Source organism: Oncorhynchus mykiss, chromosome 5, assembly GCF_013265735.2.
Source record: "Oncorhynchus mykiss isolate Arlee chromosome 5, USDA_OmykA_1.1, whole genome shotgun sequence".
In the NCBI taxonomy this organism is placed as follows: domain Eukaryota; kingdom Metazoa; phylum Chordata; class Actinopteri; order Salmoniformes; family Salmonidae; genus Oncorhynchus; species Oncorhynchus mykiss.
This window is the reverse complement of record NC_048569.1, coordinates 92,636,567-92,660,845: the sequence shown is the minus strand read 5'-3', so window position 1 is coordinate 92,660,845 and position 24,279 is coordinate 92,636,567. Positions and strand designations below refer to the sequence as shown.

Genomic DNA, 24,279 nt, shown 5'->3' with positions numbered 1-24,279 from the left:
TAGGTATTTTAGCCACATCTGCTTGCTTGACGGAGTGTCACTCTTCCGTAGCTGTGCATTTATTGGCTGCTATGACGGCCAATTGAATGAATCTGGTTTTGCTACCCATATTTTACTGGTAGAACAGAGACAACTCCAAGAAGAATAAGGGAAGGATCTAGTGGTACCGTCATATTAGTAACCTGTGATAAGATCTGAATAATGTCTTTCCAATAATTGCTTAGTTCAGGGCAGGGCAGAAAGATGCATACAGTGGGGCAAAAAAAGTATTTAGTCAGCCACCAATTGTGCAAGTTCTCCCATTTCAAGGTCCTGGAGTGGCCTAGCCAGTCTCCAGATCTCAACCCCATAGAGAATCTTTGGAGGGAGTTGAAAGTCTGTGTTGCCCAGCAACAGCCCCAAAACATCACTGCTCTAGAGGAGATCTGCATGGAGGAATGAGCCAAAATACCAGCAACAGTGTGTGAAAACCTTGTGAAGACTTACAGAAAACGTTTGACCTCTGTCATTGCCAACAAAGGGTATATAACAAAGTATTGAGATAAACTTTTGTTATTGACCAAATACTTATTTACCACCATAATTTGCAAATAAATTCATTAAAAATCCTACAATGTGATTTTCTGGATTTTTTTTCAATTTTTTTCTGTAATAGTTGAAGTGCCCCTATATTGAAAATTACAGGCCTCTCTCATCTTTTTAAGTGGGAGAACTTGCACAATTGGTGGCTGACTAAATACTTTTTGCCCCACTGTAAGTGTGTCTACTACCACCTTGGGCAAAATGTTGAATATTTATAATTGATCATATACAGTCTCTCTGGTGTAAAGTAGACCCGATGTAAAATATTGAATCGCATCAACTCATGCCTTGTGTTAAATGAAAGACGCTGAGCATCTAAAAAGAGCTTTCCCATTTTCTCATCCTAAAAAATGAGACCAAGGTCATCCTGCCACTTCATGCAAGCTTTCAGAGGTTCATCATTCCCCAACAGAGCTTGAAGACTAGAGTTCATGTAAGAAATGAAAACCTTTTGCCCCTTTCTTCCCCAGTCACAGTTTATCAGGTGTAGATTTACTCAGGTGTATCAGGTGTAGATTTACTCATGTGTATCAGGTGTAGATTTACTCATGTGTATCAGGTGTAGATGTACTCATGTGTATCAGGTGTAGATTTACTCATGTGTATCAGGTGTAGATTTACTCAGGTGTATCAGGTGTAGATTTACTCAGGTGTATCAGGTGTAGATTTACTCATGTGTATCAGGTGTAGATTTACTCAGGTGTATCAGGTGTAGATTTACTCAGGTGTATCAGGTGTAGATTTACTCAGGTGTATCAGGTGTAGATTTACTCATGTGTATCAGGTGTAGATTTACTCATGTGTATCAGGTGTAGATTTACTCATGTGTATCAGGTGCAGATTTACTCATGTGTATCAGGTGTAGATTTACTCATGTGTATCAGGTGTAGATTTACTCATGTGTATCAGGTGTAGATTTACTCAGGTGTATCAGGTGTAGATTTACTCATGTTTATCAGGTGTAGATTTACTCAGGTGTATCAGGTGTAGATTTACTCATGTTTATCAGGTGTAGATTTACTCAGGTGTATCAGGTGTAGATTTACTCAGGTGTATCAGGTGTAGATTTACTCAGGTGTATCAGGTGTAGATGTACTCATGTGTATCAGGTGTAGATTTACTCATGTGTATCAGGTGTAGATTTACTCAGGTGTATCAGGTGTAGATTTACTCAGGTGTATCAGGTGTAGATTTACTCATGTGTATCAGGTGTAGATTTACTCATGTTTATCAGGTGTAGATTTACTCAGGTGTATCAGGTGTAGATTTACTCATGTGTATCAGGTGTAGATTTACTCATGGGCTGAATCCTTACCTCTCTGCTGAGTGGCAATATAGTGCCTAACCTGTAGGGACTTGAATAAATTAGTTTGAGGTAACGGAAAATAAGATGCCAGTTGTTGAAAGGATATTAGTTCACCTTCTCTATAGAGATTACCAAATGTAATACCATCTCTCAGGGCTTTGGGTAACATGGGGTTATTATAGAAAGGTGTTTGTTCATATATAGATCTAAGCCCTTCTGTTTGTTCACAGAATTCAATCGATATATTTAAAGTGTTTTTAATGAAAGGGTTGTTTATGAGACCTAGCAAAGCTTTAGGTGGGCTAATACAAGGTATAGATGCCAATGTAACAGGGGTCAGACACTCCTCCTCTATCTGTCTCCAAGAGGGTGAACTTGTTGTTGTATTTTGCCATACCCACACAGCCTTTAACTGAGATGCCCAGTAATACAACTGGAAGTCAGGTAGAGTGAGTCCTCCTTCTGAGTATGGTTTGTATAAAGTTGTGAGTTGCACTCTGGGGGGGTTCCCTTTCCACATAAATGAAGAAACCTTCCCATTAAGTTGTTTTTTTTAAACCTTGGGAATAGGAAAGGGCAAGGTTTGAAAAAGGTACAAGAATCTATCCAATTCTTCCCCAACCTTTTTAAGAAGTGGAGTATAGTTCAGTTGATAAGTCTTAAAGTCTTAATAATTTTCAGAAGGAATTTGCAATCCAAGAGGTCATTTTCTAAGGTCTCCAAGAAAATGGCTGCTCTAAGATTGGGTTCTGCATAGCTGCCCTGTTAAAAGGCATAATTATACTCTTCAATAGGTTTATTTTACATCTTGAAAATGTCCCATATTCTTCCAGGATGTCAACTAATGCTCGGAGTGAAATTTCTGGTTTAGTGAGGTAAAGCAAAATGTAATCAGCATTTGGCGAGACCAGATGTTCACGCCCACCTATACGAACACCATGGATGGATGAGATGAGATCTAAAAGCTTCTGCCAGTGGCTCTATAGCCAATGAAAAAAGGAGCGGACTAGCGGGACAACCCTGTCTTGTGCCACGTGATCGGGAGAACTGTGAGGAATAATTTCCATCTGAGCTACTGGACAGTCATCTAATCAGATCTACATACTGAGGTCCAATATTCATCCTCTGTAAAACTTCAAAACAGGTAGTTCCATTCTATGCAGTCAAAATCTTTTTCCTCGTCTAAAGAAGCCTCCACTACAGGATCTTGGTCATACTCCACATAATATTAAATAATCTTCTGATATTATCAGGGGATGAGCGGTTTCTTACAAAAGCCTGTTTGGTTTATATCAGCCAAAGTCAGGAAGAACCTTATCTAGTCTAGTTGCTTTTCTGTCTGACTATGTGTGTGTCTCTTTAAGGATAATCAGTATGTATTTCTCCTTCCTGGAAACCACATCTATAGATGACTTTTGATCGGACATTACATTTGCCCCGTAGGATATTCTCCTTGGGACTTTCAACGTTAATATCTCATATCTCACTACTCTAGACTAAATTAACCTCATCTCGTAGATATGAATTTCTTTCAGAATTGTACAGGTTTCAATTATTCTGTTTGCCTAGAATTACCCTGCCTTCTCACCAAGCCTAATTTATCCTCACCTGTTTTATATATATCTATCTGCTACTTCTTCATAGTCAGACTACTTCCCATATACAGATAGACTACTCAGGTTCAAACTTTATTTAGGTATGTTTTTTGAATTAATGGCTATCCTATTTGTACGGAACAAGCGTCCAAATTCCCCAATGCGTACTATATCTCTCCTTAATAACCTTCCGGCTTGCAAAACCAGGATTTATTAAGCTCTAGTTTATTTATGGTAGTGCACCTTACCACAGGTCAATTTCAGACCTGTTTCCTTCCTATCGATTTTGGTTAAAACCCAAGGTAGAAACCCGTTGTATTTGTTCAGAATATTCAAGCACCTATCATTGATTAAATCCAAACTCCTTTATAACATTTAATCAAAAATATCCCAAATAATCCCTCCCAAATTCGAGAATAAAGGCTACTGACCTGCTGCCGACTGGGAAAAGCAGTGTTCGTTTGATCTAGTCACCGTCCCTGTCTTCTGGGGTGTATACCGGCCTGTTTTTTAACCTCAATTCAGAGGCCAGGTCTTAACTAACGGGACCAGACCCGCTCGTGCATGATTTTTCCGGCGTACGACCTCCAGATGGCAGAGACGGATATTTAGATCCCGGTTCGAAGGACCAATTTGTTACAGGAATGAAATTGCTCTATGTTTTAATACCCAATTAAAATTAAACACTCTGTCAATTCATGAGGATTTGTAAGACCCTTATTCTATAATAATGGACAGAGCCCAGTCTTAAAGTCAATCAGCAGAGTTTATTCATGAGAGTACTGAATACGATACAGTTCACCACAGGTTATAAACTGAAAATGACATCATTAGTTCCAACACCAACCCGTGCCATCTCCGTTCCAGTACAAAGGCTGTATCTCAAGCCTTCCCACATCCGTCTCCCTACCAATTTAATATCATTTACGAGCCAAGGTCTTCTCGTGTAGATAAGCATTCTAGCCAGTCTGAAGATATTGTTCATTCATTTCTACCAAGGAACAGACAGTCATTGTTCTAACTCTTGACCACATTCACACACATTATATTCAGTACTGGGATCAAGAAAGAAAACTCATACATATACAGCAACATACTAGTATTCTGATTAGTACATATACAGTAACATAATAGTATTCTGATTAGTCAGTCCTGAATGAAATGTATACATAATTAGTCATCATTGATAAAAATTCCCTTAACACTTATATGAAGTGTTCAATAGAGATATTGGTCTATACGACCCACAAAGCAGAGGATCTTTCCCAGGTTTTAAGAAAACTCTAATCAGTACCAGTTCAAGTGTGTCTGGGAGCTTTTCTGTCTCTTTGGCATAATTAAACATACTGCAAAGAGGCTCGAATTAGTTTGGGTAAAAAGGATTGATAGAATTCAATAGGGATTCCATCTAATCCTGGTGAATTTCCCCCAGCTGGGTTGAAAATGGATTCCCTAATTTCCTCGGATGTAATCTCTTTCTCCAAGTGCTCTATCCTCATCAGTTTGTAAATTGAGTTTGTTCAAAAACTCATGCATTAAGGCAGGGGCATCCCCTTCAGACTTGTACAATGTTTCATAAAACTCCCTAAAGACTAGATTAATTTCCTCAGGACTGTGAACAACTGTGTCGTTGGGCAGCTTAATAATAAAGCTAATAAGTCTACTAGCTTCCTCTCTCCTCATCTGCCAAGCAAGCAACTTTCCTGCTCTATCTCCATGTTCGTAGTAGTTTTGCTTTGTTCTCCTAAGAGCGTTTTCCGCTTTGTGGGTCGTCAGGGTGTTATAGTCCATTCACTTTGTGGGTCGTCAGGGTGTTATAGCCCATTCACTTTGTGGGTCGTCAGGGTGTTATAGCCCATTCACTTTGTGGGTCGTCAGGGTGTTATAGTCCATTCACTTTGTGGGTCGTCAGGGTGTTATAGTCCATTCACTTTGTGGGTCGTCAGGGCGTTATAGTCCATTCACTTTGTGGGTCGTCAGATTTGAGTATAATTTTTGTAGAGTTGAGTCGTCAAATGTTACACTGTGTTCATTTTTCCAGATCTCTAATTTCTTTCTCCAACAAGCCTACTTGAACTTTATACATCTTACCATCACCTGAACTAAAGGATATTATTATTTGTCCCATCAGATATGCAAGGAGAGCTTCCAATACAATTAAAGGGGACAGAGTTGTTATTTCTGAAATAAATAAATAAAAATGTCGATATGAGTGTTCAGAAATGTTACAAATGTGTGATTATTGAGTAATTATCTGCCAAACCTCCATCTTCTTGGGGGATTTACTGACTGGTACTGGAACCAGCAGGGCAGAATGATCTGATATACATCTTGGTAAATACTTACACCCAGTAGTTAAACTTCCCTTGGCTGCAGGAATAAAAAAAAAAAGAGTCAATTCTACAGTAACTGTTATGGACAGGGGAGTAAAATGAGTATTCTTTAACCTTTTGGTTGTGAAATATCCATAAGTCTACAAAAGTCCAAAATCTTTCATTTCTGATTTTAACATTTTAGCTGCCTGTGTGAGGTTGATACTATTAGAGGAAGATCTATCACTGGAAGGGTCCAGTATCAAGTTAAAATCCCCTGCCATTATTATCTCTGATGATGGGCACGTTAAACTTCAAAAAGATGTATTGGTAAAAATGTAGGATCATCATAGTTAGGCCCATACACATTCACAATGGTAATGGGCTCATTGTTAATGAAACCTTGAATGATCACAAACCTACCCTTTTTGTCTTTAGTCTGAGGTTGTATCTGAAAAGGGGCAATGCTCATTAATGAGTATGGCCACCCCTCTTGCCCGAGAGGTGAACGATGAATAGTACACTTGACCCACCCACTCTCTCTTCAGTTTATCATGCTCAGAGTCAGTCATGTGTGTCTCCTGAGGAAGAGCTATATCAACCTTATACTGCTATAGATCATTCAGAATGCGTTTGTGTTTGACTGGGCATTTAGTACCCCTAATGTTAAGTGACTGGGCATTTAGTACCCCTAATGTTAAGTGACTGGGCATTTAGTACCCCTAATGTTAAGTGACTGGGCATTTAGTACCCCTAATGTTAAGTGACTGGGCATTTAGTACCCCTAATGGTAAGTGACTGGGCATTTAGTACACCTAATGTTAAGTGACTGGGCATTTAGTACCCCTAATGTTAAGTGACTGGGCATTTAGTACCCCTAATGTTAAGTGACTGGGCATTTAGTACCCCTAATGATAAGTGACTGGGCATTTAGTACCCCTAATGTTAAGTGACTGGGCATTTAGTACCCCTAATGATAAGTGACTGGGCATTTAGTACCCCTAATGGTAAGTGACTGGGCATTTAGTACCCCTAATGTTAAGTGACTGGGCATTTAGTACCCCTAATGTTAAGTGACTGGGCATTTAGTACCCCTAATGTTAAGTGACTGGGCATTTAGTACCCCTAATGTTAAGTGACTGGGCATTTAGTACCCCTAATGTTAAGTGACTGGGCATTTAGTACCCCTAATGTTAAGTGACTGAGCATTTAGTACCCCTAATGTTAAGTGACTGGGCATTTAGTACCCCTAATGTTAAGTGACTGGGCATTTAGTACCCCTAATGTTAAGTGACTGGGCATTTAGTACCCCTAATGTTAAGTGACTGGGCATTTAGTACCCCTAATGTTAAGTGACTGGGCATTTAGCACCCTTAATGTTAAGTGACTGGGCATTTAGTACCCCTAATGTTAAGTGACTGGGCATTTAGTACCCCTAATGTTAAGTGACTGGGCATGTAGTACCCCTAATGTTAAGTGACTGGGCATGTAGTACCCCTAATGTTAAGTGACTGGGCATTTAGTACCCCTAATGTTAAGTGACTGGGCATTTAGTACCCCTAATGTTAAGTGACTGGGCATTTAGTACCCCTAATGTTAAGTGACTGGGCATTTAGTACCCCTAATGTTAAGTGACTGGGCATTTAGTACCCCTAATGTTAAGTGACTGGGCATTTAGTACCCCTAATGTTAAGTGACTGGGCATTTAGTACCCCTAATGTTAAGTGACTGGGCATTTAGTACCCCTAATGTTAAGTGACTGGGCATTTAGTACCCCTAATGTTAAGTGACTGGGCATTTAGTACCCCTAATGTTAAGTGACTGGGCATTTAGTACCCCTAATGTTAAGTGACTGGGCATTTAGTACCCCTAATGTTAAGTGACTGGGCATTTAGTACCCCTAATGTTAAGTGACTGGGCATTTAGTACCCCTAATGTTAAGTGACTGGGCATTTAGTACCCCTAATGTTAAGTGACTGGGCATTTAGTACCCCTAATGTTAAGTGACTGGGCATTTAGTACCCCTAATGTTAAATGACTGGGCATTTAGTACCCCTAATGTTAAGTGACTGGGCATTTAGTACCCCTAATGTTAAGTGACTGGGCATTTAGTACCCCTAATGTTAAGTGACTGGGCATTTAGTACCCCTAATGTTAAGTGACTGGGCATTTAGTACCCCTAATGATAAGTGACTGGGCATTTAGTACCCTTAATGTTAAGTGACTGGGCATTTAGTACTCCTAATGTTAAGTGACTGGGCATTTAGTACCCCTAATGTTAAGTGACTGGGCATTTAGTACCCCTAATGTTAAGTGACTGGGCATTTAGTACCCCTAATGTTAAGTGACTGGGCATTTAGTACCCCTAATGTTAAGTGACTGGGCATTTAGTACCCCTAATGTTAAGTGACTGGGCATTTAGTACCCCTAATGTTAAGTGACTGGGCATTTAGTACCCCTAATGTTAAGTGACTGGGCATTTAGTACCCCTAATGTTAAGTGACTGGGCATTTAGTACCCCTAATGTTAAGTGACTGGGCATTTAGTACCCCTAATGTTAAGTGACTGGGCATTTAGTACCCCTAATGTTAAGTGACTGGGCATTTAGTACCCCTAATGTTAAGTGACTGGGCATTTAGTACCCCTAATGTTAAGTGACTGGGCATTTAGTACCCCTAATGTTAAGTGACTGGGCATTTAGTACCCCTAATGTTAAGTGACTGGGCATTTAGTACCCTTAATGTTAAGTGACTGGGCATTTAGTACCCCTAATGTTAAGTGACTGGGCATTTAGTACCCCTAATGTTAAGTGACTGGGCATTTAGTACCCCTAATGTTAAGTGACTGGGCATTTAGTACCCCTAATGTTAAGTGACTGAGCATTTAGTACCCCTAATGTTAAGTGACTGGGCATTTAGTACCCCTAATGTTAAGTGACTGGGCATTTAGTACCCCTAATATTAAGTGACTGGGCATTTAGTACCCCTAATGTTAAGTGACTGGGCATTTAGTACCCCTAATGTTAAGTGACTGGGCATTTAGTACCCTTAATGTTAAGTGACTGGGCATTTAGTACCCCTAATGTTAAGTGACTGGGCATTTAGTACCCCTAATGTTAAGTGACTGGGCATGTAGTACCCCTAATGTTAAGTGACTTGGCATTTAGTACCCCTAATGTTAAGTGACTGGGCATTTAGTACCCCTAATGTTAAGTGACTGGGCATTTAGTACCCCTAATGTTAAGTGACTGGGCATTTAGTACCCCTAATGTTAAGTGACTGGGCATTTAGTACCCCTAATGTTAAGTGACTGGGCATTTAGTACCCCTAATGTTAAGTGACTGGGCATTTAGTACCCCTAATGTTAAGTGACTGGGCATTTAGTACCCCTAATGTTAAGTGACTGGGCATTTAGTACCCCTAATGTTAAGTGACTGGGCATTTAGTACCCCTAATGTTAAGTGACTGGGCATTTAGTACCCCTAATGTTAAGTGACTGGGCATTTAGTACCCCTAATGTTAAGTGACTGGGCATTTAGTACCCCTAATGTTAAGTGACTGGGCATTTAGTACCCCTAATGTTAAGTGACTGGGCATTTAGTACCCCTAATGTTAAGTGACTGGGCATTTAGTACCCCTAATGTTAAGTGACTGGGCATTTAGTACCCCTAATGTTAAGTGACTGGGCATTTAGTACCCCTAATGTTAAGTGACTGGGCATTTAGTACCCCTAATGTTAAGTGACTGGGCATTTAGTACCCCTAATGTTAAATGACTGGGCATTTAGTACCCCTAATGTTAAGTGACTGGGCATTTAGTACCCCTAATGTTAAGTGACTGGGCATTTAGTACCCCTAATGTTAAGTGACTGGGCATTTAGTACCCCTAATGTTAAGTGACTGGGCATTTAGTACCCCTAATGATAAGTGACTGGGCATTTAGTACCCTTAATGTTAAGTGACTGGGCATTTAGTACCCCTAATGTTAAGTGACTGGGCATTTAGTACCCCTAATGTTAAGTGACTGGGCATTTAGTACCCCTAATGTTAAGTGACTGGGCATTTAGTACCCCTAATGTTAAGTGACTGGGCATTTAGTACCCCTAATGTTAAGTGACTGGGCATTTAGTACCCCTAATGTTAAGTGACTGGGCATTTAGTACCCCTAATGTTAAGTGACTGGGCATTTAGTACCCCTAATGTTAAGTGACTGGGCATTTAGTACCCCTAATGTTAAGTGACTGGGCATTTAGTACCCCTAATGTTAAGTGACTGGGCATTTAGTACCCCTAATGTTAAGTGACTGGGCATTTAGTACCCCTAATGTTAAGTGACTGGGCATTTAGTACCCCTAATGTTAAGTGACTGGGCATTTAGTACCCCTAATGTTAAGTGACTGGGCATTTAGTACCCTTAATGTTAAGTGACTGGGCATTTAGTACCCCTAATGTTAAGTGACTGGGCATTTAGTACCCCTAATGTTAAGTGACTGGGCATTTAGTACCCCTAATGTTAAGTGACTGGGCATTTAGTACCCCTAATGTTAAGTGACTGAGCATTTAGTACCCCTAATGTTAAGTGACTGGGCATTTAGTACCCCTAATGTTAAGTGACTGGGCATTTAGTACCCCTAATGTTAAGTGACTGGGCATTTAGTACCCCTAATGTTAAGTGACTGGGCATTTAGTACCCCTAATGTTAAGTGACTGGGCATTTAGTACCCTTAATGTTAAGTGACTGGGCATTTAGTACCCCTAATGTTAAGTGACTGGGCATTTAGTACCCCTAATGTTAAGTGACTGGGCATGTAGTACCCCTAATGTTAAGTGACTGGGCATTTAGTACCCCTAATGTTAAGTGACTGGGCATTTAGTACCCCTAATGTTAAGTGACTGGGCATTTAGTACCCCTAATGTTAAGTGACTGGGCATTTAGTACCCCTAATGTTAAGTGACTGGGCATTTAGTACCCCTAATGTTAAGTGACTGGGCATTTAGTACCCCTAATGTTAAGTGACTGGGCATTTAGTACCCCTAATGTTAAGTGACTGGGCATTTAGTACCCCTAATGTTAAGTGACTGGGCATTTAGTACCCCTAATGTTAAGTGACTGGGCATTTAGTACCCCTAATGTTAAGTGACTGGGCATTTAGTACCCCTAATGTTAAGTGACTGGGCATTTAGTACCCCTAATGTTAAGTGACTGGGCATTTAGTACCCCTAATGTTAAGTGACTGGGCATTTAGTACCCCTAATGTTAAGTGACTGGGCATTTAGTACCCCTAATGTTAAGTGACTGGGCATTTAGTACCCCTAATGTTAAGTGACTGGGCATTTAGTACCCCTAATGTTAAGTGACTGGGCATTTAGTACCCCTAATGTTAAGTGACTGGGCATTTAGTACCCCTAATGTTAAGTGACTGGGCATTTAGTACCCCTAATGTTAAATGACTGGGCATTTAGTACCCCTAATGTTAAGTGACTGGGCATTTAGTACCCCTAATGTTAAGTGACTGGGCATTTAGTACCCCTAATGTTAAGTGACTGGGCATTTAGTACCCCTAATGTTAAGTGACTGGGCATTTAGTACCCCTAATGATAAGTGACTGGGCATTTAGTACCCTTAATGTTAAGTGACTGGGCATTTAGTACTCCTAATGTTAAGTGACTGGGCATTTAGTACCCCTAATGTTAAGTGACTGGGCATTTAGTACCCCTAATGTTAAGTGACTGGGCATTTAGTACCCCTAATGTTAAGTGACTGGGCATTTAGTACCCCTAATGTTAAGTGACTGGGCATTTAGTACCCCTAATGTTAAGTGACTGGGCATTTAGTACCCCTAATGTTAAGTGACTGGGCATTTAGTACCCCTAATGTTAAGTGACTGGGCATTTAGTACCCCTAATGTTAAGTGACTGGGCATTTAGTACCCCTAATGTTAAGTGACTGGGCATTTAGTACCCCTAATGTTAAGTGACTGGGCATTTAGTACCCCTAATGTTAAGTGACTGGGCATTTAGTACCCCTAATGTTAAGTGACTGGGCATTTAGTACCCCTAATGTTAAGTGACTGGGCATTTAGTACCCCTAATGTTAAGTGACTGGGCATTTAGTACCCTTAATGTTAAGTGACTGGGCATTTAGTACCCCTAATGTTAAGTGACTGGGCATTTAGTACCCCTAATGTTAAGTGACTGGGCATTTAGTACCCCTAATGTTAAGTGACTGGGCATTTAGTACCCCTAATGTTAAGTGTCATAAATGTCTAGTTATTAGGAGCCGACATCTTTAAAGAAAATAAGAAATAGGGGAAAAGATAGAAACAAAATGGTGTTGAGTGTATACAACTTGTACAAAATGAAATGATGAAAAATATAAAATAGTAAACATTTCGTGAGCTAATACCCTGACCCTACCACAAACCCACCCAACCCCCTCCCCAACTGAGGGAGTTAAAATCATATATATTATTTTAAAAACATATCCTCAGACACTAGTCTTTAAGCTCGATGTACCTGCTATGCATAGCGTCGCCCAAATGAGGTTCATTCTAAATGATATGTATATGCCATTAAGTGCATTGGCTGTTCCTTGTAACATTAAAATGTTGTTAGTCGAGTAACAAAATACAATTTGAATCAAAGCGACAAACATCGGCAACAATAATGACCAGACTATTTAGCCCCACTTGACCATGTCTCAACAACAACAACAACAACAACAGAGGATGAGTTCATAGTCATCCAATAGAACCTAACCGCACATCCAAATGTCAACCAAATCGACATTCCCCAATGCGCCCTGAAACCTGTGCAGCGCTGCACCAAAAGGGGTGACCACAAACGCACCCAAGCAGCAAGCTATGATGAATACATTAAAACCTATCATCCCTCAAATATAAAATAGGGACAAGTCGTTGAAAAAAAATCACCATCCTCCTGAGTTCACCCCCCCTCCAAAAAAATATTATATATATATATATATATATATATATATTAGTTGAAGTCGAAAGTTTACATACAGCCAAATACATTTAAACTCAGTTTTTCACAATTCCTGGCATTTAATCCTAGTTAAAATTCCGTCTTAGGTCAGTTAGGCTCATCACTTTTTTTTAAGAATGTGGAATGTCAGAATAATAGTAGAGAATTATTTATTTCAGCTTTTCTTTCTTTCATCGCATTCCCAGTGGGTCAGAAGTTCACATACACTCAATTAGTATTTGGTAGCATTGCCTTTAAATGGTTTAACCTGGGTCAAACGTTTCAGGTAGCCTTCCACAATAAGTTGGGTGAATTTTGCCCCATTCCTCCTGACAGAGCTGGTGTAACAGAGTCAGGTTTGTAGGCCTATGGGCACAAACTCACCATCGCTGTACCAGACAGGACTGGCAAAAAGTGTTCTTTACTGACGAGTCGTGGTTTTGTCTCACCAGGTGTGATGGTCAGATTTGCATTTATAGTCGAACGAATGAGCGTTATACCGAGGCCTGTACTCTGGAGCGGGATCGATTTTGGAGGTGGAGGGTCCGTCATGGTCTGGGGCGGTGTGTCACAACATCATCGGACTGAGCTTGTTGTCATTGCAGGCATCCTCCTTCCTCGTGTGGTACCCTTCCTGCAGGCTCATCCAGCATGATAATGCCACCAGCCATACTGCTCGTTCTGTGTGATTTCCTGCAAGACAGGAATGTCAGTGTTCTGCCGTGGCCAGCAAAAAGCCCGGATCTCAATCCCATTGAGCACGTCTGGGACCTGTTGGATCAGAGGGTGAGGGCCATTCACCCCAGAAATGTCCGGGAACTTGCAGGTGCCTTGGTGGAAGAGTGGGGTAACATCTTACAGCAATAACTGGCAAATCTGGTGCAGTCCATGAGGAGGAGATGCACTGCAGTACTTAATGCCCCATATACTGACTGTTACCTTCTTTGTTCAGGGACACATTGTTCCATTTCTGTTAGTCACATGTCTGTGGAACTTGTTCAGTTTATGTCTTAGTTGTTGAATCTTATTATGTTCACGCAAATATTTACACATGTTAAGTTTGCTGAAAATAAAACAGTTGACAGTGAGAGGACGTTTCTTTTTTTGCTGAGTTTATATGTCACTACATTGTTATGTTCTTACAGCCAATAGTTTGTCTCCTATTTGCTGAGTTTAGAAGACATGAACAAGTCACAGAGTTCTTTCCTCATGTACGCTTCAGCCGTCTTCAGAGTCAAATGTGCACTCACCATTCTTGGTTTCGATCACTGGGTAGCACAGGCCGTATGCCAAACCAGCCTGCATCGGAAGTCTCTTCAGTGGGGAGAAAGCCATCCTTCTCTTGTGTAGTATTGGAGAGAGATCCAGAAAGATCATGATTCTGGCATCTCCGTATTTGAGCTCTCCCTTTGCTCGGGCAGCAGAGAGGATGTGAACAGTGTCCTGGCACCGTAGAAATGCAATGACAAATGCCCTTTGTGCAACCTAGCCAGGCAGCCACCTCCGTAAAATTGAGAGGGCCCATCGCACCCTCTCAATTTCCAGTGGGTGTTCGGAAGGGGGTAGATCCGGAATTTTGCGAATCCATTCCTGTAGGAAGGAGATGACGTCTCATCCCTCCACGGCCTCTGGGAAACCTTGAAGTCTCAAATTCGAGCGCCTTTGGAAATGTTCGTAATAATCAAATTTATCCTCGAGTTTAGAGATGGTGTCTTCCAACTTCTTGTATTTTTGGTCCACTTCCTCGCGGACGTCCAGGATGGCAGCTTGGTGGTCAGCATGGTATTTTTCTAACTTTGTCACTCGTACATTTGTGACTTTCTGGTGTTTGTGGAGTTTATCGACTAGCACATCAATTTTGCAAAGACGTTCAGAAAGTGTCTCTTGGATTTTTGTTATACCCTTGTCCATCTCCAATCTGAACCATGATGGTGCTTCTTCCGAGCTAGCATCAAAAGTCTGCACATGACAACCCGCTTGGAGTTTGCCAAAAGGCACCTAAAGACTATCAGACCATGAGAAACAAGATTCTCTAGTCTGATGAAACCATTATTGAACTCTTTGGCCTGAATACCAAGCGTCACGTCTGGAGGAAACCTGGCACCATCCCTAAGGTGAAGCCTGGTGGTGGCAGCATCATGCAGTTGGGATGTTTTTCAGCGGCAGGGACTGGGAGACTAGTCAGGATCGAGGGAAAGATGAACGGAGCAAAGTACAGCGAGATCCTTGATGAAAACCTGCTCCACAGCGCTCAGGACCTCCGACTGGGGTGAAGGTTCACCTTTCAACAGGACAATGACCCTAAGCACACAGCCAAGATTGCGCAAGCGTGGCTTCGGGACAAGTCTCTGAATGTCCTTGAGTGGCCCAGCCAGAGCCTGGACTTGAACCCGATCGAACATCTCTGGAGAGCCCGGAAAATAGCTGTGCAGCAACGCTTCCCATCCAACCTGACAGAGTTTGAGAGGATCTGCAGAAAAGAATGGGAGAAACTCCCCAAATACAGGTGTGCCAAACTTGTAGCGTCATACCCAAGAAGACTCAAGGCTGTAATCGCTGTCAAAGGTACTACAAAGTACTGAGGAAAGGGTCTGAATAATTTTGCAAAATGTGATATTTCCTTTTTTTATGTTTAAAAAATTAGGAGAAATTTCCAAACCTGTCTTTGCTTTGCCATTATGGGATATTGTGTGTGTAGATTGATGGGGGGAAAAAACGATTTAATACATTTTAGAATAAGGATGTAACCTGACAAAATGGGGGGGGAAAGTCAATGGGTCTGAATACTTTCTGATGGCACTGTATATTGTGTAGAACAGACATTGTTCAGTCATAGTGAATATGCAATCATTTCAGCTCTATTCATTGCATTTCTATTTAAAGCATTCCAAACTGTTCCTTCTGAACACACCCCTGGCAAATATGTACAGTGCCTTGCGAAAGTATTCGGCCCCCTTGAACTTTGCGACCTTTTGCCACATTTCAGGCTTCAAACATAAAGATATAAAACTGTATTTTTTTGTGAAGAATCAACAACAAGTGGGACACAATCATGAAGTGGAACGACATTTATTGGATATTTCAAACTTTTTTAACAAATCAAAAACTGAAAAATTGGGCGTGCAAAATTATTACAACAGGTGGCGTTTTTTCCATTGTTGCGCCCACCAAGCAAGGAGTTTTTGTATGTAGGTCAATGAGAATGGCGACTTTGGTCAACAACAAAAAATGCATAGCTTATTTGCTATGTGAGGTTTATTTGATAGAATAGAAGTTTCATAAAAAAATAGTTAGGTTGTTACGAGTGTAAGTAGGACACGTGACATCCCGGCAACTTTGAGAAAAAAACGATTTATATTGGAGTGGTCTCGAGATTGCTATGCATATTTATGACGAGGCTAGTAGCATAGCATCTCTATCCATTGAATACAGGCGGTTGACGTCAACAACCCTCATCGAATATTCAAAAAAGGATTACAATAAAGACATGTATCCACCAATCCAAAGAAAGGATAGGCGAGCTAGACCGCCTGCCGTGCGGCTTTGTGGACAACAACTCCCATTGTTAGGGTGGAGAGACATGTATCTTGTCAGTATATCCATAATTGTTGTGGTAGCCTATCCATTTGGCGTGTACTGTAGCAACGGAAACAACGTGTGTGTGTGTCATTTAGCTTGCTTCATCAGATATTAGGCTTTTGGAAAGAGTTTGACATCGGCAAGTCCTTGTCCTGGTGAAGTTACCCATACCTGGCGAGAACTCGAGACGTGCCTCACAAACACACGTGACACTCCTCCCGTCTTAGCAAACAGTGCCACCTCAAAAACTAGCTAGAGGCCAAGCAAGTGGGACATTTAAAGGAAAAATTCACCGAAAACCATTAATTCCTTTACTTTACAGTGTTAACACTTATATGTGAGAACAATATTTTTTGTGAACAAATGTTTCATTTGTTGCCTTATAATAAGCTCAAGTCGACTACAAAATCCACAATGCAATGTTCTCTCTATGGGCTTCCTTGCTAGCTAGCAAACGTAGCTACACACAATAATACCAAAGACAATATCAGCATGTAACATAGCTATTACCAGTAAAATTGCCTGAAAAAAACTGCACTATCAATTTAGGAGTCTATAATCTCACCATGTTCAACCTGCAGATCCATGTGCCTCTAGTCTAACATTCACAACATTTGCACAAATGTTGTCAACAAGATGTAAAACATTACATATATTCTCTGAGATGTGAGATTGCTAACTTGCTCTCTGTAGCATTGTATAGCTTTGGAATCGTGACATTACGTACTTTCGGGTAAAATAGGCATGTTTCTCGTCATATACGCTAACTTTGAGAAGGGATTATGTGTTGATAAATTTAGCAACCTTGTGATGCAGCATGACAATGGGTGAGTTCGTAAATTGTGCGCTCTGGGCGTTCAGAGAACCACACTGGACGCTCTGTTGGAGTAGGTTTGACCTGAGCTTTCTGACCTCCCAACAGGAGTCAAGCACCCAAGCTAACGTTGGCTAACTTGCTAGCAACTTCCAGACATCAATGAGAGAACAGCTCACTCTGACCATTTCTCTTGCCCTAGCAGAGCTGGTTAGACGGTTTTCATGTTATCTAGAGCATTGGTGACTGTAACTGTGCTGCTGGCAACAATTTAATAACAGTTTTTTTTGCCGACATTTACTGACACCGGTCATATTCAATGGGTGTTACGCATTCATAAATTCATCAGTTATTCTGCACTCTGGCACACTCAAACGAGAGTGCTCTGAAATCAGAATAGCCATAGTGAATTTATGAATGCACCCAATGTGAATGCGATTGGTCGACAGTCTGCTGGGTGAGGCGTTATTAGTTGCTTCATTTATTCATTGGATTCCTATCTCCTTTCTATAATATCTCTGGCAACGGCACCATGCAATGCACCCTGGACTAAAGGGGCAGACAAACAGGAAAAATGTCGCAAATATATGATCAATGGCTCATTCAAGAGAAGACATCCTCCCGAGTTATGACATCGACAAGTATCGAAATCTGGCATGTATGATAGACGTTTTTGGCTAAAAGTAGATCTAAAAGTAGTTTTCCTATAAACTTCCAGTGTAGTGAGTGCGAGTTTATCATGATGATCATGACGTCATACCGGACGGATTTCTGCCTGCTTGAACGCCAATAACTCAAAAGATACTCATGAAAACATGAAATGACCTACGGAGTCGATAGACCATCACTCAGAGATGGACAAAAACAATATAACCTTCAAAATGGGTGAACCTTTCCGTTAATGTTTTGGGGCGGCAGGTAGCATAGTGGTTAGAGCTTTTAACCAGTAACCGAAAGGTTACTAGATCGAATCCCCGAGCTGACAAGGTGCAAATCTGTCGTTTTGCCCCCTGAACAAGGCAGTTAACCCACTGTTCCCCGGTAGGCCGTCATTGTAAATAAGAATTTGTTCTTAACTGACTTGCCTAGTTAAATAAAAGGTTAAATAAGGCTGAGGAGTAACACACATCCCCATTTGCTCCACAGTTACTTGCTGTACAACTCTGATGATAGAGCTAAATGTGCGCATTTGTTATACATAGAATAATCGGAAATGTGTAGTTCTGACTATGCTTTTCAAGAGATGATGATATTACAACCAAATAGTTCATGTTTATTTAACAATACCTTGAAAACGGCAAACAGGAGTCAATGGTTTTAACAGAGCTGGGGGTCTTCTTACCCGCCAGCAGGTAAATTGAACACTGCACTTTTTATTGTGACTTTTTATTGATAACGACCAGCAATTTTTACTTTGTGGCCGTGGTAGCCAGTGAGAACCGTTTGCGCTGAAATGTGACGCAATCAGTAAGCGACGGCAAACTAATGAGATGGATTGTTTGATCACACAAGTGAGAGTTGTTTGTTATCGCTGAAACTTGTTTGACGATTGCAGAAATGTGGTAATATATGTGCTTTTTAGTTGTGATTATGAGTTATCGATACTGTAAGAACGAGTTAAAGCGGTGTCTCTGTGCAGATCGCATTTTCAGCCATGGAAACAGGAAACCATTTGTGTTAGTAGCTAGCTATAGTCAGCTTGCTATGCTAGCTAGCTAGCTAGCTTGTTCGATACTCCAACGTTGTCATGACTCTTCTGTGTTTAGCTACACAACATTCACACGCTACAGCGTTACAACAGTAGAGGAATAGTTATCCAATCATCGATTGCAAGACGCAAAAGCAGCTCAAGTTATTGTAAACATGGCTGAGCACACTATTAGCGAGCTAACGACCTCACAGACGAGTTCAGTTGCCCAAAAAGTGATAAGTTGCTCACAATGGTTTATTTGTTGCAGACATCACCATTATTAGATACTCCTTTACGTAATTTTAGTAAAGGATTAGCAATATGTGTAATAATGTAATGTATATTAATTAAACTGTTGGGACATCTGACAATATAGCAGGTCACACCAGTTCTTCTAATATGCCTAACTATCTATCAACAATACTGTTTTCATCAAATAAACTTAGTACATTAATTTCACACATTTAAGCTATCCTAACAGCTCTCTTTCCTTCAATGTAGCTTCTTCCTTGGCTTGTAAGGGGTAACCCCTGAGAAGGACCTCCATTTGCCACCCTCTAAGACTTCAGTCTGAAACTGTCAACTACCTGGCCAGCCAGGGTGCAGGTTAGCTGGGCGATATGGGCAAAAATATTGCAATAAATTGCCTGAATTGGTGCGATATCGATAAGTAGAACGATACATTTATAACATTAATGTGCACCACAGTTTTGTTTATTTTTATGACCTTTAAAGTACTATGTACTATGGTTGTAAAGGGCTATGGTTATAGCCATCAATTGTCCCATTAACAATCACCCATATTTGCACATTTATTTCACTTCAAACTTAACATTTCGCATGTGCTTAATGAACGATGTCAGCAAAATGCCTGCGGTAAGTGATCAATATGGTCTGTGTCGATAATATTTTGTTTATCATCCCAGCTCTAGTCCAGGGTCCTTATCCACCCACAACTCAGGCAGAAAGTCCATCTACTGGGGGGTCCCTGGTTCAGTGCCCCTGAGGGCTGGGACCAGCACTCTGGGCCAGAAGCAGCTGTGAAGGGATGGGGTAGTAGCTGAGGACAGAGCCATGGTTCATAACGTCTCAGTCCCCCAAACACCACCGCCGGCACTGGTGGGCACCAATGGCCGCTCCTCTGGGAGGAAGAGGACACCCAAGGCATGTGACTGCTGTGGGCCAAACTCTAAGCACCACAATGGGAAGGACCCACATGGGAAGACTCCAGGTGGCAAGCCCAGACAACGCAGGGCCCATCTGGGGAAGGGCAGGGGCCAGGCCCTGGGGGAGACCCCCAAGAGGACGGGTGGTCACCACTCTTCTGAGAAGACCCAGATGACAGAGGAGCAGGTAACAGCCATCCGACAGCTGGCGAACGACTCAGTTGTGGAGGAGGTAACCAACTCCTTGGCTCCATTTGTAACCAGCTCTGTCGGTCAACCTGTAATGAATGTTGTGGCTCAACTTGTAAACAACTCTGTCGGTCAACCTCAACCTTTAACAGACTCTATGGGTCAACCCTTAATGAACTCTATCGGTCAGAAGTTAACGTACACTGTGGTTAAACTGGTGACAAACTCTGTGGTTCTACCATTAACAAACTCTGTGGTTCAACCTATAATGAAGGCTGTGGTTGAGCATGTTCCTGATTCAGAGATGGAGCAGGAGAACGGTTGTGGTTTAGACAAACAGCCAGTAACCGACTCTAACACAGAGGTCATGAAGCAGCCCCAGGCTGGTGACGCAGCTGTCTCCCTTTCCAACGGTACATTGGCTGTGCCCAACGAGGAACCAACAGACTGTAGCGCCCCTATGGAGGTGGAACCATCAGCCACAGCCTGTGTTTCCCCAGGCATTATGTTATGCAGCACTCTCCACCCCTTCGCTCTGTGGGACCACAGAGATTACTGTGAGGTGGGAGTGTGGGCTCCAAGCCCTGAGCCAGAGGAGGACTGTGTCTCAAACCCAGCACAGCAACCCAACCCTGAAGACAACATCCATGAAGTAATCATAGACCTTATACATGGTACTAGACTTTTATTGTAACTATGATTTTTTAAATGTTTTAATCATATACATTTTTAAGTTCATATTACTTATGTATGGTGTTATTATTGATTCCTGTCCTGTCTCTCTCTCACTCAGAGTTCCTGGCGTTCTTCTATGTGAAGTACGGGAGCTTTATCCCCCTCAGTGAGATTGACGTCCAGGAGCATCTGAAGAACAAGTGTAACACTGACCTCCATGACAAGTAGGAATCGTTTTGAGATACAAACCAGCTTCAATTTCATTGCTGATTTCCATTGTTATGCTGATAGCATCTCTGTTCATTTGTCTGTACTAGGAAGCTAAACATCCACTCAGAAATTATGAAGTATAAAGCGAGTCTCGCCTCCACCCCTATGAAGTGCTTCAAAGTGGACTACAACAAGCACACTCTGACCCTGGAGGACCTGTCCACACTGGATGACCAAAACTGGGTCAACGACCAGGTAGCTTTGGTCGATAGGAAACTGTGTGCTTGCTGCTTTATAAACTTATTCGCCTACGTATTATCTAACCTGAAATTCAAACGTTGCCATGTTTCTGTCGTGTGTGTGTGTGTGTGTGTGTGTCTGTCTAGGTGATAAACATGTATGGAGAATTGATCATGGATGCTACACAGAACAAGGTGCATTCATTTTGGATCCTGGATCAGAAGGTTCAACAAAGGGTTAATTGTGAAAGGGAGTTGTTAGGATGGTGGTCTTCTGCTTGGTTACCAAGGTTACTGAATGTTTCCCTATTTTTCTCCCGCAGGTTCATTTCTTCAACAGCTTTTTCCACCGGCAGCTGGTGGCCAAAGGCTACGAAGGGGTTAAGAGATGGACTAAAAAGGTAAGCTGGTGGTAGGTTATGGAAGATGCAGCCATATTTATCGCTAGTTTGTTAAGATATGACCTGCAGGACCAGAAATGTAAAGGCTCACTGTTTATCTGAGACTGTCAGTCTCACAGAACTAGCTCAATTAGAGTATGTCTGCGATTGTGGTTACTCTGATGTTTCTCTCTCTCTCTCTCTGTCTCTCTCTCTATGTGTCTGTCTCTCTCTCTCTCTGTCTGTCTCTCTCTCTCTCTCTGTCTGTCTCTCTCTCTCTGTCTGTCTCTCTCTGTCTCTCTCTCTCTCTCTCTGTGTCTGTCTCTCTCTCTCTCTGTCTGTCTCTCTCTGTGTCTGTCTCTCTCTCTGTCTGTCTCTCTCTCTCTGTCTCTCTCTCTCTCTCTGTGTCTGTCTCTCTCTGTGTCTGTCTCTCTCTCTGTGTCTGTCTCTCTGTCTGTGTCTGTCTGTCTCTCTGTGTCTGTCTCTCTCTCTGTGTCTCTCTGTGTCTCTCTCACTCAGGTGGATCTGTTTTCTAAGAGGCTGTTGTTGATTCCTATCCACCTGGAGATTCACTGGTCCCTGATCACAGTGGACATAGCCAACCACCACATCCACTATTATGACTCCCAGGGCATCGTCTTCAAATACACCATGGAGGTACTCTCACTCTAGTCCTCTGCCTCGCTATCAAACTCAGTTGCTTCTGAATGTTTATCCTCGGCCTGAGGAGCATTGGTTTGATTTGATGAGCATTTATCATGTTAACATTGGTCTACGTCATCGGTGACAAACTCATTCCACAAAGAGCCTAGTGTCTACGGGTTTTCCTTTCAATGATTAAGACAGGCAACCAGGTGAGGGGAGTTTATTTTTATTTTTATACTAATTAGTGACCTTATTTCATCAAGTAAAAGGGTGGAGCAAAAACCCGCAGACACTAGGCCCTCCTTGGAATGAGTTTGACGTGTTGTCCACATTTTAGGAACCCTTGAAGGAGTCGATTTGTGACCTATTTAACTAAACCCTTCTGTGTTCATCTGGCCCACAGAACATCCTGACTTATATCCTGGCTGAGGCCGAGGAGAAGAAACGAGCTGCGTATCAGAAAGGCTGGAAGACGATTATAAACAAGGTATTGTTTCAGATGGTACCGTGTGACTGTTCTCTCTCTCTCTCTCTCTCTCTCTCTCTCGTGCTTTCTGATTGACCGTGTGTTGACCACTGTCTCTGATTGGTTCCCACCCTCAGGGTATTCCTCAACAGAAGAACGACAGTGACTGTGGAGTCTTCATCTTGGAGGTGAGTGGGGAATTTCCCCCTCGTACTGTAAATTCCCACACACACACACACACACACACACATTCCTTGTGGTGAATCTTCCCTATTCAACTCTTCCCGTGCTTTGTTTCTCTCTCAGTACTGCAAGTGCCTGGCATTGAAAGAGCCGCTGCAGTTCACACAGGAGGACATGCCCAAAGTCCGCAAGAGGATTTACAAAGAGCTCTGTGACTGTAAACTGAATGACTGATCAACCGCAGTGTCCCAGCTCTAGAGAGAGAGTACACCTGCCTTTCCACTGGACCGTGGGCTTTAACGACTGTTTGACCCTTATTGTGGAAGGGCCATTAATACTCTAAAACATGACGAGCCAAGAAGCGCAGTGGAAACGGGACACGTTGTTTGACTAACGACACAGAGGCGGTGAAAACAACCATCTGTCATTCAGTAGAGGTCCAGCGTTGGACTTGTTTTCATATACCTTGATAATGAGAGGCACTTTTGAGTTGACGTTCACAAAGTTTCCACTGCTGGCTGACTGGCTGGCTGGCTGACTGACCTGGAGCGAACTCTGCTGGTAGGTTTGAGACCGGTAATGGACCTATCCATGTTTATAACAGGTTTCCTAGCTTCAGCTCTTAAACTGTAAACAGGAGATTATATGGGACAGTAGGTGAAACTTGAAGGTTCTTGTTTTATATCATGTAGTGTTTGCCTGACTAGTGAGGTAGAGAACAATAACACATCAAAGGCTAACGTTTAACTGAATATACTGTTTTAATGTTACTTAATCTCGAACCGCTTCTTAGTTCTTGAGAAACTCCACGTTTTGGCATCACAAACAGCAGTTTGTTATCAGGGAGTTAGTTATGATTAACCATGATGCTCCACTCAGAATGGCTTCATGAAAACACACACCTCTTCCTGCTTCTGTTTAAACAATAAGTGTATTTTGACATTTTAGTGTACTGAGAAAGAATTTAATGCTACTGCTGTAGAACCGTTTCTAAGCCTTTTATTGTATGAGGGGCCCGGCCCACTATGGTCATATTCCTCATTGGAGGGGCCTGGCCCACTATGGTCATATTCCTCATTGGAGGGGCCTGGCCCACTATGGTCATATTCCTCATTGGGGGATCACCCATCTGAGGGGCCCGGCCCACTATGGTCATATTCCTCATTGGAGGGGCCTGGCCCACTATGGTCATATTCCTCATTGGAGGGGCCTGGCCCACTATGGTCATATTCCTCATTGGGGGATCACCCATCTGAGGGGCCCGGCC

General features: G+C 42.0%; 1 protein-coding gene across 6 annotated transcripts; it reads left to right on the top strand.

Moving 5' to 3' along the window:
• Positions 1-17,808: 17,808 nt before the first annotated feature.
• Positions 17,809-23,991, top strand: senp5 (SUMO specific peptidase 5). 6 transcript variants are annotated; one of them, XM_036978830.1, is made up of 11 exons: positions 17,809-17,827; positions 19,361-19,465; positions 19,786-20,888; positions 21,008-21,113; positions 21,207-21,354; positions 21,486-21,533; positions 21,662-21,739; positions 22,238-22,375; positions 22,767-22,850; positions 22,967-23,017; positions 23,136-23,991. In XM_036978830.1, exons 3-11 carry the CDS (start codon positions 19,934-19,936, stop codon positions 23,244-23,246), a joined length of 1,719 nt encoding a protein of 572 aa, XP_036834725.1. In that variant the 5' UTR covers positions 17,809-17,827; positions 19,361-19,465; positions 19,786-19,933; the 3' UTR covers positions 23,247-23,991. The 6 variants fall into 6 exon arrangements, with proteins under 6 accessions (XP_036834725.1, XP_036834727.1, XP_036834723.1 ...); XM_036978832.1 differs by lacking the exon at positions 17,809-17,827 and adding an exon at positions 18,584-18,680 and having other exon boundaries at positions 19,361-19,459; XM_036978828.1 differs by lacking the exon at positions 17,809-17,827 and adding an exon at positions 18,584-18,680.
• Positions 23,992-24,279: the final 288 nt, after the last annotated feature.

Excerpts from the sequence above, each read along its gene's own strand:
- senp5 (XM_036978830.1), top strand. The coding sequence starts at position 19,934 with ATGGTTCATAACGTCTCAGTCCCCCAAACACCACCGCCGGCACTGGTG. Across the intron at positions 21,740-22,237 it reads TTAAGAGATGGACTAAAAAG|GTGGATCTGTTTTCTAAGAG; the intron begins GTAAGCTGGTGG and ends TCTCTCACTCAG. Across the intron at positions 22,851-22,966 it reads GGAAGACGATTATAAACAAG|GGTATTCCTCAACAGAAGAA; the intron begins GTATTGTTTCAG and ends TCCCACCCTCAG.